The following is a 15,360-nucleotide window of genomic DNA, read 5'->3' as shown; positions in this document are numbered from 1 at the left end:
CTGTCCTTTATAATTATCAACAGTGTTTAAGTTTAGAATACCTGAAGATTAAAATCTCCCTACTTTCACTCAGAATAAACAATGCCGTGGGTATATAGCACCTGCACTCTGAGAGAGATGACGTTTTTGTTTCTATGTATATAATCTCGTATTCTCTTAGTCTAGAAGATAATTTCAACAGACTTTTTTATAGTTTTCCAAAGAATCTCTAAAGAGAACGCCAAACAACGCTTAGTGAACTAGTCCATTATCTTTGAGTTGTTTTTATTGCTGTACCCAAAGACTGATTTTACTGTCTTCAGTCCCTTTTCTGCAACTCAGTCGAATAAAATTTTCATTTATAACTATGTAAATCTTCTACTTCTCGTGTATCTTGTTATTAGTAAGGCGAGTCTTACCTATCAGAAATAAATAAGCCTGATAATACACACAATCATCGACGTCGCATTTAACATAATTTTAGGGACAACAAGGGATCTGTTGGTCTTTCTCGGCTGTCCCATCCTTTAAACTAAACTAAAACTATTAGATAAAAACTTTTAAAGCCAGTCCTTATCATTCATATAGTTATCAAACTTTCTCTTAAACTCACTTATATTTAATGCCACAATATGCGAAAGCAACCCATTCCAAAGGCCAACCACCCTGTTAGAAAAAAAAACCGTCTTAACTGAAGATGACTCCTACCTTGCCAAAACTTATATTTGTGTCCCGTAGTCCTTCTATTCTCGCCATTAAATATGATAAAAGATGATGCATCAACACTATCAATTCCATTTACAATCTTAAATACCTCAATCAGATCCCTCTAACTCTTGTTTTTCCAAGAGAAAACTATTTCAAAGATCCTAACCTTTCCTCGTATGACAATCCCTCCCTCCCCTGAACCATTTCCAACAATTCAATGTTCTTCCTAAGGCAAGGAGCCCAAGACTGAACACAATATTTCAAATGTGGCCAAACCAGTGACCTTTTCAATAGTATTTTAATCTCTTTAGACTTCTATTCAATATTTCTGTAGATACAACCTAAAATCGTGTTTGCTCTACCACTAGCAACAGCACACTGCTTGGATGGCTTAAGAGACTGATCAATCATTACACCAAATCCATTTCTTTCATGACACTGAAAGGTTATTCCCACCAAAATTGTACTTATAATTCAAATAATGATATCCCACATGCATTATATTGCATTTATTATAATTAAAACCCATTTGCCATATATTTGTCGAACTCACTAAATGCTCTAAATCGATTGTAAAGCAGCAACATCCTCTTCATAGCCAAGAACACTCAAGACCTTAATATCATCAGCAAATTTAAGTAACTTATTGACCATTCCTTCGTCTATGTCATCGAGCGAAAAGAGCAAAGGTCCTAAGACTAAACCCTGAGGTACCCCACATGTGACATTAATCCAGTTTGACTGAATTCCATTTATAACAACCCCTGCTTTCTTCCATACAGCCACTCTTCTCTTCAGGATTGTTCATAAAATAGTCATCGACAAGCTTTACTGCCAAATACAAATTTTAGTGGTTCAATTCAAAAGATTCTTGAACTTCTACTTTCAGTCCACCAGGATAGCTCTCATACACTTGAATATTTTAGGCTCCTCACTGTGGTACTTTTCAACATGGAACTTCTAATTTTATTTTCTGTAGTAACTAAATATATTCTTTGCATACAAAGCTTCGGCAAAAGAGTCTTCAAGGCATTCATGGTCAAAATCAAAGATTCCAATGAAACAATTTGGGGGGAAAAAAGGCTGCATTTTCACATTCAGGATTCTTATCTTTTGATTCAGCACAATGTTCTTCGACTTTCGTAATGTACAAAATAATATCTTCCCCTTGTTCCTGGCTACTCCAAACAGTATCCTCAGAGAATGTATTGTGAGCATTCTGTTCTTAAAAAATTATCTTGCACTTGTTCAGCACATGAGTAATATCCTAAAATGTGTTTCATTAATGGTCGTCTGTGTTCATAACCTAGGCCGCTGTCTATGTCATATTAATAATAGCCGGTGGGACATCGGTAAGTTTAGGGACTTATAGGGCTAAAAACCGGGGAATGATTCTTTGTGGTGGACACAACAGATACCTAATAAACAATAATAAACACTAAACAAACAAATGTCATATTAAGTAATATAATCGCAGTGGATGTTTAAGAGAATATTTTCTCAACTAGTGTTATTTATAACAAACTAAGTTTAAATCTCAAAAACATCAGTTCTTTTCTTTTTCAAAAATCGATGAAGTTTCCTATTTCTATTAAATATAATTCAGAATACCTGTTCCGTTTTGTGTGTGTGTTTTTTTCAAAGCTTTACTTCATGAACATAATTGTTGTTTTTGTCAATTTTCGTTTGAACTTTGTGTGTTGTTTTTGTGACTTAAAACCTATTTTACATGCGTTTCTATCAGTGTTATAAATATTTTGATAAATTTTTGTTTGTTTGTTTGTTTTGAATTTCACAGATTACTTTCTAGGCCGCTTTGCCATTGTTTTGTCTAATTTCTATTCACTTCAAGACTTTTATTTTATGGTTTATGATTAGTTTTCTATCGTTTAAAAATTGTAGTTCCATTTATTGGGTACTATTTTATGAACATATTTTGTATTATTGTGGTGACCTCTTGCGGAGGCTTAGATTTTGTATGTTTGGTTAGGTTGGATTCGCCTGAGATCAAACAAAACCAAGCTAGGTTTAGGCCTAGTTACCGTGGTTGCCACGTCAGTAATAGTTTTATTATATATATATATATATATTTCATTTTAGGCGTATGTCATGTTCTATTCTATTCACCCGTACGTTATACGAGTATTTAAGTTATAAACTTAAATTATGTGTACCGCTATCGGGACAAATATTTTGTCATAGTATAACTATAACTTATAAGTAAGTAATAATATATATTACTATGAGAATGACGTTTTATAACTTTAAGTTTTAGTTCACAATATTCAGTTTCAATTTACCTTTTTTTGGTAAGCTATAAAACAGACTAACTGCATTGTATTATTTCTTAAATATCTAAAAACTGGTTATTTGTCATTTCAATGAGAAGATATTATTTTATGTTTAAATGTTACTGTCATTAGGCTTAACAGTGTTGTCAATAAATCAGGTGTTGATTATTTATTCCCAAGCTACAGTTTGTTAAGCAAGTCACAGATTGTAAGATGCAATTAATGGAAGGAGTGGATTTTATTTAGGAACGAGTATACACTTTTGAAAGAGCTAGTTGTATAGATGTGCAATTTGTTTGTAGAATTTGCAGATAGGTGGCAAAATTAAAGTCTATTCTAAATGAGTAGAGGCAATAGATAAAAAGAAGGGTAAATTGTGAAATATAGCAACAGGACTTGAAAAAGAAAAGTTTTGCATGAGGAGGCTACACTAGCTAATAACGATTTTCAGAAAGTTAGAAACAGTATTAATAGAGCTAGAAGTAACGAACTTAATTCTAATGAGCAGTTTATATTAATGGATTTCAGCCTTTAGCTTGTGCAGATTAGATGTATAGGAGGGAAGGAAAACAAATGGGGATGGGATGGAAATTCAAAACATAAGGTTATAGTTATAGGTGATTCTTTATTATGGTAAGTATATAGAATAGTGTGTAGTTAATCATGCACATACGCGGGAGGTTCGGCTAAACCCCCTATCTTTGTTTCCATAATAGAACAATGCTGTAAAGAATTAATTTCAAGAGTGAATGTATATGATTGTTCAAATTGTATTTTCAAGCACAGCAGTAATATAGCAAACAAATCTAATTTTAATGTTAGCATGCCACAAGTTAGTCAACAATAAACTCAACATGTAAATGCAGAACATAGTTCTGTGTAGGATTACTTTAAGAAAACAGTAACCATTTATTTTTTTGACTAGATTATTGGTAGTCTTTCCTCCAGATTTGATGCACATGTAAAGCAAGTAGCATCGGTTCATAAACTTGTGCCATCAAAACTCACACAAGAGTTTTCTATCTCTAATAGGACAAGTTATATAATGAAGTATGCTAGTAGGAGTGATAGTTTTTGTAAGTTATAATGCATATAGGGGCTAATGTCATTATGTAGGGATAAGTACAAGGGATTGATAGAAGTATTTAAAGAAAAAGGGTCAAATTAATTCTGTCAGGGATACTGCCAAAACTTAATTGTGGGGATGAAGTTATAAGTAGGTCACAAAGGTTGAATTCCAGACTTAAGATAATATGTAAGAACAAGTAGGTTGGCTGTTTGGGCTTGTGGGATCACTTCAATTTAAAAAAAAAATGCTTGTCAGAATGGATAGTTTATACGTATATCGAACAGGGACTGACTTGTTTGCAAGGGTTAGTAACTTAACTGTGAAAGCAGCTTTTAGTTAGAACTAGACAGTAGGGTAACGGCCAGAATGAAATAAGTGAAAAAAAAATAAGACAGAGAAAAGTATAGTGTAAAAACAAAGTACATAAGTAGATTTAATGGTAAGCTAAACTGCTGTTATTGTAATACTAGAAGTACAAGAAATAAAACAGACTTTAGAGCTCTATTTTAAACGGAATTTTAATGTAATGGGAATAACTGAAATTTTGTTAAATGTAGACAGTTTTAATGACAGAAATGTCTTTGAAATACAGGTTTATAGGTTTTTTGATAGGGATAAAAAGAGGAGAGGAATGGATTTATATGTAAAATGAGAGTTTCATCCTGTTAGAACTAATAGCAATGAGGTTGAATCTATTTGGATTTTTGTTAGCAGTTATAAGGGGAGAAAGCTTGTAGTTGGAATTTGTTCCAAACTATTAGATGAAGCTGATGGGAGTAGGGCCTTTACAGGATGGTTCTTTACCTTATAATTATGAGATTATTGGAGTACTAAATTTTACTTTTTTTTCAGTTTTGACTGTGAATGTTTAAGCAGTATTCCTCATCCTAAGCAGTTGTTCTGTGATTGAGTTATGAAGCTTTAATGTATGCTTTGCTCGCTCTCTCTCCTGCGAACTAGTGAATGTGTTGTACACTTGGAATAACTTGAAGATCTGGGACTTTTGTTTTTTGATTCTAATGAATCCTACCATCAAGAGGCACTGGTATATTTGCCACTTGATAATAAAGGCATGATTATGAATTTTCAAACCAGTTGTAAACAATGGCCAAAATTTAGGGTTTAAATACCAAAAGCTGGCAGAGCATTGGAAAACAATATGCCCAAAATTTATGATAAGAATCATACAAGTGGCATTTTTTTTTCATTCCACATTCCTTTTGGGCTGGTTAGTTTCCAGTGCATTGCCAGCTTTTAGCATTTAAACAATAACCTTTACTAGGAACAAAATGTTCTGTAATTTGGCTGGTAAAAATATTTTGTAAACAAAGTAGAAGTAGTGTGACGAGCTTATAAGACTTGGAATTTTTACTATAGCTTTCCCTGATGCTGGTTGGTATGTTGAATATAATCTTTTCTTTGGTTTCAACAGTCGTGACCAAGGCACCATCAGAGCCGAGCCAAGATGAGAACAAGCTTATCTATGTCTGCTCTTAATCTAGAGGAATGGCGACAAGCAGTTCGTTCACCTCCAATGTACCGAATTGGCAATACAACCATGCGAATGCAGTTTAATTTTGTTGGAGCTATTGTAATTGTTGGTATTGCTTTTCTCGTTGTACTGTATACATTTATGCCTTATTCTAAAGATGGATTCCACATGACCAATGACTTCTTAAAACATGATGATCATCAACATAATTCATTACATGTAATAGAAGAAAAGAACTTTAAACCGAGTCTTTACTATAATACTACTTATCCTCTAACTCCTCCAGTTCGAACAGATCATGGGCTTCGATTCAGAATAGCAGTAGTGAGTGATTTGGATACAGCATCAAAAGCTGAACAAGAACCATTTACATGGATAAGTTACTTGAAAAAAGGGTTCCTTACAATTGATCTTGCAAAGAAGTCAGTGGAATTAAAATGGGATAAAGAAATCATTACAGTCAAGTCCAAGCTTTCTCAAGAAGGCCGTGGGATGGAGCTTTCAGAACTTGTCTTCTTTAATGGCAGGTTATTAACAGTAGATGATAGAACAGGAATTATCTTTGAGCTAATTAGCAACATAGCTATCCCTTGGGTTATTCTCACAGATGGAGATGGAAAAAGTGCTAAAGGTAAAAACTATTTTGTATTTTTTTTTGTTATTAAGTATTCTAATAAATTTGTGGAACTGGTGGCTTAAAAAACTTTCATAATTTATGTTATTGTTCATGCAATTGATGATGTAAATATCACCTACTCCACTACTATGTATGTCATACCCCAGCTGGATTGATGGGCCTAGTATTGACTGAAAGGCCTCGTCGGCACTTAATGTGGCAGATAAAGTTTGGTTGAAACATTATAACTTATTTTTCTTTGGTTTTCACTCATAAGTTTGTAGAATATAGAATTACATAACTATTCATATATTGAATATTTTTACTGTATTCTCCAATTGTGTGTGTGTGTGTGAGAGTGCATGACCAGTATACGTACTACTTGCTTTTGAAATAAATGTAATCTTTCACAAAATATGCTGTATTTATTGTAATTTTTTAATATTTGATATAATGTATGTTTTTATGACATTGTTATTAGGTAGAGTTTGTCATGAAAGAATACAAATTGAACATCGAATACTGCATTATATTTTGGTTGAATGAGAATTTTACTGTATGGTAGGTTTCATATATGGAGTTAAACTTGTGGTTTTACTGATATTAAAGAATTGTTTGACAATTCCATCACCTGTGTGAAGACGTGCAATTTTAAATTATTTTTCTGCTGTGTTTATTATAAGTTTCAGGATATAATATTCCATTACAACATTTCACGAGATGGCATAGCTTGCACTGATTAATTTGAAGAAAATTAAATTGTCCATCAGTAAATTTAAAGCATTTTTCATAAAGCAGGTACACTGTGATCTGTTTGTTAAAACCACAGTTTTGGTTTAACTGTCTTTCAACACTTGATGTAATGCACGGTTAATGTATTATGAAAGTGCATAATAAAGATTTGACAGGTTCTGTAGTTGCCAAATGAGAAAGTAAATCAGCGTATATATGGGCATGTATTTGTATAGTTTGCCTTTTTGTTGTATAATTTTTAAACAATGAACAACTTTTCATACAAGACTCGTTTAAGTACAGTTCTTTTTACCAAATCTCAAAACAGACTTTCAGTGATAGATATAACACTTTCTTGTTAAAGATATAACACATTATTAAATCTTTCTGACCAAAACAGGTTTTAATATGTTAAATATTTTCCAACCTAATTAAATAACTTTAGTTTAATTAAACTTATTTTGTTGTACCTAGGTACAATATTATGCTTAGAAAAACAGATAAAAATATTAAAATTGTTTGTTTGTTAATAGTCTTGAGCACTTACTTTATAATGTCATTTTTTAAATATATTTGTAATGTTATGTATTTGTTTGTAAAAATCTAGCTATAAAAACTGTTTTATTCCAAACTATATTCTTATTACATTAAGTAGGAAGGTACTGTTTGAAAATGAGTGTTTCTGTCACCAGTAGAGCTGTGTTCACTAACTTACATTTAAGTAAAGCCGTGTAGTTATTTCATATTGACATAAACATCTTGCATAATTAGTTATGTCTGTTACTGATGTATTAATCTGTAGGTTTCAAGTGTGAATGGGCAACAGTAAAAGATGGACATCTTTATGTGGGAGGGCTTGGAAAAGAATGGACATCACCCCAGGGAGAACTTCTAAACTACAACCCTCAGTGGGTTAAAGTGATTTCACCAAATGGTGAAGTGCAGCATCAAGACTGGCGGGAAAAATATGTTTCAGTCAGAAAACAAGTTGGCATCGACTTTCCTGGTGGGTTGATCCTAAATTGATTTTATGATACATTTTACTTGTTAAAGTATTAGTGAGTAGTGAAGAATTACTGCTCTAATAAACTTGATTGGATGTGGTTTGATCATTGAATTTATCGGTATGACGTATTGGTAAATGCAATATTTTTATTTCTACATAACACACTAAACTGTGACAGTTTTAGTGTTAATTTTACACGGTGTACAGTGATGCATTTTTATTTGCTTTGTTTATTTAATCAACATTTTTTTTTTGCATTATTTCAATATTAATTAATTATAGTAAAGCCGTTGTAATCCTACATGATTGATGAAAATTTTGGTAAGTGATATTTCCAACTCTGTAGGTGCACAATTAAATAAATGTTTAACAAAATTACTTTTCTTTTATCACTAAATTATAGTTGATCAACCTTATGTACATCAAAAACACGACTTCAGCAACATCAGTTGAACCAAAATAATTTTTATGGGTTTATTATTTTACTTATCGATGCATTCTGAGTTAGTTCTACTAAATTTAAAGAACCACATTGATTGTTAAATGAGGGATAATAATTTCAAAGTCTAGGTTTTATTTTACTGGATAAAAGTGATATAACAAACATTTTTCTGTGCTCAGGATAATGATTCCAAGTTTGTGTCTCTTTTATACTCCCACAGGGTATATGATACACGAATCTGTTGTATGGAGCCCAATCTATCGAAAGTGGTTCTTTTTACCCAGAAGAGCAAGCACAACCCGATATGATGAAAAAGAAGATGAAAAAAAAGGGACTAACTTGATGATAGAAGCAAATGAAGATTTTACAACCATCAGTGTAAATACCGTAGGACCCTTAATTCCATCACATGGTTTCTCGTCATTCAAATTTGTACCTGAAACTTCAGATACTGTGATAATCGCTCTCAAGTCAGAAGAATTAGAAGGAAATGTATCTAGTTATATTACTGTTTTTACTACAGATGGAGAAATTCTTCAACCTGAAACCGAGATAGGGAAGTATAAGTTTGAGGGTATTGAATTTATATAAATATTTATAGTTAAAATTGATATTCCTTGAAATTTGAAGAGATTTTACTTTCCAGAGAAAATAGTAACAGTCTTCGAAGCTGTTTGGTTTTGCTGTGTAGTCCTTTACCCACCACTAATAACCTAAACTACTTTAGGTGTTTGGATAGCATGTGACTTACCATCACAAATATCTATTATTACTTAGCAGTCTTAACTGGTTATTTATTTGGTTTCTAATTTCTTGACCAAAACGTGGATATTAGTAAAGAAAAGATGATGTAGAGGCCTAACCTATTCTTTGGTTTGTTACTTCTGCTGCAGCCGACTAGTTTCGCAGCTCTTCAGTGTTGCTTGAAAGTATAAAGCAAATAGTGGAGTAACGGATGATGCACCCAAACCAAACAAACTGCTCACATTCCACCACCATATGAAGCCTGTTTTATTTCTTTTCTTTGCTCTTCCAATCGCACCACCGATGAGCTGTGAACTCAGTGAAAGTAGTAAATCAATGAATGGATAAAACTTCTGTGTCATCTTTTCTTCAAGGAAATTCAAATTTTTGATGAAAAATTAACAAAAACAGTCTCTGGTGGTTAACAACATAATTATTTGTAAAGTCCAAATTCTGAGTAAATGTACTTGCTGAAGTTTAATAAAATTCATTTAATTTTAGTACAATGTCAACATTTTTAGATTTGGATTGGTGATATTGTTTTTTAATTATTATTTACATAAGGATGAAATAAATATATGTTAAGTCTGTTAGGTCGATTGTTTATATATTTTTTGCATTTGATGTTTAGTGGGCAAGTCCTTAATGTGTAAAATTACACCTAAAAAAAAAGAGAAATGCATGCATGTAATGACAACTGGTTTGGTATTGTAAGAATCTAGTGTTAAGGTATACATTTGTGTAACAGTGTAGCACGTAAGGTTTTTAAACATTATCCCATGTTTAGCGAAATACATTAGAAATCACATATTCTCAAGAACTTTGCATTTAAAAAAAAAGAACGAAGAGTAGAAGATAAGCAGTGTGTGGACCCTAATAGGATGAGGCATTCATTAACACGGTTAAAAAACTTGTTTTTCAAAATCACAAAGCACAGGCAGAAGCAACTCGGTTAATCGTACGTTTTGATTGGATATAGTGTTTCAGTAGGTATTTATGTTTCTTCATGGTTTTCCAAATATCCAAACAGAAATAGTTATTTGTAGTGGCAGTGCATTTTTCTCAATTTGTTTAAAACTAGTTAAGACATTTTTAAAACACATGAAATACCAGTCTCATTTCACTTAAAATTAAATATCACTATTTCATTGTTTCCTATATCTTGTAGCGAAAAAAAAAAATTGGTGTAAAATAGTTGATAAATAATAACATAAATGTATAATTTTACACTGCCTAAGGACAAAAATAAATTATTACTGATTTTCACTGCTAAGATATTAGAAAAACAGTTTAGTTTCAGGTTATTACAAGTGAAGTAATAGATGATAGTATCCAATAAGTATGACATATGACTGCAGAAGAGATAAGTTTTCTCACAATATTGGGACTGTTTATTGAAATTAAATGTCACGAGATTTTGTAGACTAATTAAAGTTATCTTCTGTTTTCAATTTATGTTCATAGACACTGTTTTTAAGCCTAAAAATTTCAGATGTTCGGTCTCTCTGGTTATAATTTTCTGGGAAATTGTTAATTAGTTCAAGAGAGAGACAACATGTTTATGTGGAAGAGTAGGTTAGTTTAGTGTCTATTTGGTGAGATACAGCTCAATGTTTAAGCACAGTTTATTTCTAGTATCCCAGTTCTAAGATAGACTACAAATGTGTAGCACACGGTTGAGTGCCAAGTGTTTTTACTGTCCATCTTTTGCAAGAAAAGAGAAATCATAGCCTAACACATTGTAGCAACCTACAAGAAAAAAAAATACTGAATTACATATTGAGAAAAATATAAACAAATTATATCTACTCACATTCTCCAGTCACTTTCAGATAACTTGTGTTTTTAAGAAACTGTTATTCTACCCTAAAATAATCCTTAAAACACTGCCACTAATTTTGGGGCTAGTATGAAATTAAAAGGAGCATCATTTCTCAGCAGATCACATACTTATCGGTAGGTTATATATTTTGAAGAAGTTTCTAGACATTAAATTATCTCATGTTGGGATAAAAATAGTTCCCAGTGATTTATTCCTATACGTTACATCTTGAGTATTAATTATTTAAGATCTATACAACTCCATTGTATAGTTTTTTTTCATCGAGTCATATGTAACTGGACCGATGAGAAAGTATATTGCTTAGAAATTTAGTTCTCAGTTAGTTATTCTGTAATATTTGTCATCAAGTGTGAGTGAGCAAAAACGTTTTGTAATATATTTAATTTATAAAATGTTAATTGTACAGTATTGATCATCGGAACATAATTGTTGGTCATGAAACAGATTGATTTAAGTTTCATATTTGCTAATGAAATTATAAGCTTTCTGCTAATGTTTTAGTTTTAAAAAACTAGTTGTATAATAAACTGTGTTATTGTAGTAACCTTTATAAAGACGTAATTCCCTCAACTACAAACTAAATAATAAAAATATCAGTAGAGTTTGGTCATTTTAACTATTTTTGGAAGTCTTACAATTCTCTCACACATGTGATAATTAAAAATTTTCGTCTTTACATTAACAAGAAATTTGTTAAATTTTGGAAATATTTTTTGGTTATCTTTTCCCTTTGTTTTGGTATTGTTGTCATTACCAGAAGTTTACCTTCAAGTCAGAAATACATGTTCCTAAAGTAGCAGTTTAAGATGAACTTTAGTTAGTGAACTATTAGCAAAAATTATTTGAAAGTTTTATTTCCTAAGTGTGTACATATATCTTTTAGGTTTTCAGAAGAATATAATTTCCAGTAATAGATTAAATTAATAACTAACCTTTGATATCAGTATTGACAGTTCATGATTCTACTTTAGCAACTATTGATAAGTTTCAACAAAGGATTCCATTAATATTTCTTTAAATTTACTAAGGTCACACGACAAATCTTTTTAGGAGTTCTTTCCTGCATACTAATGATTGTTGTTCTGCATTATTTTTTTTTTTATTGCTGTTCAAATTGTGATAACATTAATATGTCAAAAACATACTGATATGGAAAAGGCTTTATTTAAATGAAGTTATGGTATGATATAGTAATGTATGTAGGAACATGTGAAACCCACGATATCAGTTTTGAACTTGAGAGTTACTGGAAAATCTTGTTTTCCGCTGCTACTCATATTTCTTAGTACACGGAATTAAAAATAGGGAAAAATTTCTTTAATGTAATTTTTTTTTGACAACCCTTTTTAAATTTGCAAGTCTAAAATAAACCTTCATGGTACTAATTTATCATGTATACAAACTGATCTTCAAAGTTCTTATCTTTTGTTTCTGATATTAAAAATCAGTTTCATGATGGATTGTATGGTTCAAAAATTGATATTTTAAACCTGAATGCCATCTCATGTGACATGTGGGCTAAATAGTCTAATTCATAACCGTCAACAGCACCCACCACCCATGTGACTACTTTTAACTGAATAGTGGAAATGATTGCCACTTTTATAACCCAACCACAGCTGACTCAAAATTTCAACCTTCTAATCAGCAGCTTGGTATGTTAACCACTAGGCAACATTTGGCAGCAGTCATAAGTTCGTAATTTAAAAAAAAGATAAGGAAATATTAATAATATAAAACAGCATATGCCTAATAAATTTTACCATTCAGTGTGAAGAAAAAAATTTATGCTCATGGGAATAAAAGTAGTGGGCATATCAGGTATGCCCCTAAAATATGCAAAGATTTAATTAACATATTTTAACAATATGGGAAAGGTTGTGATATTGTCAATTCCAAGTTTCTGATCTTCTGTTATAAATCTTGTTTCTTGTGTGTCTGTAATTTCCAGTACTGTTCTCTTCATAGTTCTGAAATGAATATTGTAGTGAGGCTAAAATTAAGAACTTTAAATTTTCCTTTTTTTAAACATAATATTGTATATTACAGCATGCTGGTATTTCTTAGTTAAAATTAACAGAACATCAGAAAACATGATTTTTTACAGAAACACTTATTTGGAGTATCCTGTTCAATACACAGTCATGCAAAGAAACTTATTTAGTGTTCATAATAAATATGATGCATTTCACTATTATCATGTAATAAAAATACAATTTAATAACATTATTGTTAATTATTTGAATGAAATTATTATAATATACTTTCCCTATATTTGAAAAGTGAAACTAGATTTTTGTGGACAATCCTAGTTACACTCATTAAAACAGTACCCATTAAAACTTCATGTATATTTTGTATTCATTCTTTAAATATTCTATGATAAACTTTTATGTGCCGTACATCATAATATATATAGACATTTTCTGGAAAGAGAGAGAAAAAGTGTCTGATAAAGAAATTGATAAAAAGTTGAAAGAGAATTAATGGTGAGAAATTTGTATATAGTTAATATTTATTGCTTTTTTCAAAATCAGGAAAAAAAAAAGGTTACACTTTTAATAAGAGGAGAAAACCATGAAAAAGAATATGGTACGTTGTCAAAACATATGGTTAGTGAGGCAGATGATGAACAGTTATTAAGGATTTGCAAGCCTGGTAGTTGCAACTTTTATGCTGGCTTTGACTGAGCAAAATTTGGATTTTTACACTTTTTTTTTAGCAAGTTGTAAACTTATTATTTTTAGGAATCCTGCAGGGATTTTTTTTATAAGTAAACTGAATAAAATTATATGATAGGTAATACATGATCAATATAAGTTATGAAAAGAAACTTGAGTCAAATATTCCTGAGTGTTATACCATCTGTTATTTGTATTTTATACTTAAAAAATTTAAAACTAAATCTTTTGTGTCTGTAAAAAAAAAACGGAAAAGTTGCAGCCAGCCACTTAAAATTTATACAAGATAATACTGTTCACTACTTTAATTATAAAATAATACTATGTTCAGTGTATCAATTAGTGAATATAAACAAAAGTTAAATATGGCAATAAGAAAAATGTCTTATTTTCACACGATATAAAATAAAGAAATGAGTGATATTAACATAATACCAGTGTTGGGACAAAGTACTTAAATATTTGCTATTTCAGAAACTGCAGTTTTAATTTTTATGTGAAATTTCAGTGTATTTCACCATTTGTTGAGATTCTATATATTTTGATCACTTTTAGAGGACCTTTCTACATGTAAAGTACCATTTTGTAAGAAAACTCGGAGTTTTATGGGATTCACAGATCACGTGCAGACTTGTTTGGAAAGGTTATTTATAAAAAAATTTGAAGACTTCCATGAAAGTCCTAAGTCCAATACAACAGTACCCGAGGTTCCACTTCATTCATTAACTTATCAAGATTACTGCATGATTCTATATTTAATAAACAGTGTAATGAGTCTAATGATTAAAATATTCATGAATTTTTCACCTTTCCACAATCATTTTAGAGTATATCTTTCTTTCAGGTAAAAAAACATCACAAATTTTTTTACAAAGGACCTTTGTTCTAAAGTCTTATGCTAGCACGCGTGTGTTTCTGTATGAAATTTGTGAAAGATAGCATATTTAATCAGGTGATAAAGAAACCTGTAGAACTGGCTTGGTTAAGATTGGGAGTACACTATTGGTTAAAGTATGGCCTTGTAAGATATGTCTTTCTTATTTTTACCAAGGTATTTAAGTTGGATATTTCCACAGCCTGTCTCTTCATTTCTATCTTTGTCTCTTGTTTTGCAGATTTTTGAACACAGTAGAAAAAAGCCTAATAGCCTAACACTGTGTTTGTTAAATAAAGAATTGTGTGTTTAAAACTACACTTGTTTGTTTGTCTTCCTGTACTGTCCATGTTCAGTTTATTGAGTGTATAACAGTCCTTAATCTACATTTTACAAATGCTTATCTGTTGTATATAGATACCATGAATACCACAACAGCACATTATCCTACTTGAAGATACAACAAGTGAACATTGCTGGAAACAGACCTATTCTCATATGGATACCATATGAAATGCTAAACCTTCATATGTTACAAAAAATTACCACTCATTACAATTAAATTTTATATATTTAAACAAGTACAACAATATTTTCACTTTGAATTGTATGTAAATCTGAGCTTAGACATTGCTGATGTCCTTAAAAAAAACTACATCAAACAAGAATATCATGTAACCACATTTTCTGTCAAAGTAACAACTTCCATACAATAAACAGGTACCTTATCTTTCCAAAAACATGTTATAAAGTAACAACTTCCATACAATAAACAGGTACCTTATCTTTCCAAAAACATGTTATAAAGTAACAACTTCCATACAATAAACAGGTACCTTATCTATCCAAAAACATGTTATAAAGTAACAACTTCCATACAATA

The 15,360-nt window shown here is 31.0% G+C and overlaps 2 protein-coding genes across 4 annotated transcripts in view; one reads left to right on the top strand and one right to left on the bottom strand.

Moving 5' to 3' along the window:
* Window positions 1-2,666: 2,666 nt before the first annotated feature.
* Window positions 2,667-11,538, top strand: LOC106459849 (soluble calcium-activated nucleotidase 1-like). Of its 2 annotated transcripts, none has more exons than XM_013919520.2 (4): window positions 2,667-2,741; window positions 5,480-6,170; window positions 7,690-7,893; window positions 8,556-11,538. In XM_013919520.2, exons 2-4 carry the CDS (start codon window positions 5,513-5,515, stop codon window positions 8,924-8,926), a joined length of 1,233 nt encoding a protein of 410 aa, XP_013774974.1. In that variant the 5' UTR covers window positions 2,667-2,741; window positions 5,480-5,512; the 3' UTR covers window positions 8,927-11,538. The 2 variants fall into 2 exon arrangements, with proteins under 2 accessions (XP_013774974.1, XP_022242106.1); XM_022386398.1 differs by lacking the exon at window positions 2,667-2,741 and adding an exon at window positions 2,748-2,907.
* A 1,078-nt stretch (window positions 11,539-12,616) lies between these two features.
* The window catches only part of LOC106459848 (methyltransferase-like protein 23), a 12,699-nt gene continuing 9,955 nt past the window's right edge, over window positions 12,617-15,360 (bottom strand). For both annotated transcript variants that reach the window (XM_013919515.2, XM_013919516.2), the window contains exon 6: window positions 12,617-12,892. In XM_013919515.2, coding sequence (XP_013774969.1) covers window positions 12,885-12,892 — 8 coding nt within the window. In that variant the 3' untranslated portion in view covers window positions 12,617-12,884. The remainder of the gene's footprint in view (window positions 12,893-15,360) is intronic.

The sequence above is a fragment of the Limulus polyphemus genome, unplaced genomic scaffold (assembly GCF_000517525.1).
Source record: "Limulus polyphemus unplaced genomic scaffold, Limulus_polyphemus-2.1.2 Scaffold667, whole genome shotgun sequence".
NCBI classification, from domain to species: domain Eukaryota; kingdom Metazoa; phylum Arthropoda; class Merostomata; order Xiphosura; family Limulidae; genus Limulus; species Limulus polyphemus.
Note: the sequence above shows the minus strand (reverse complement) of the source record. Positions and strands in the feature narration are given on the sequence as shown.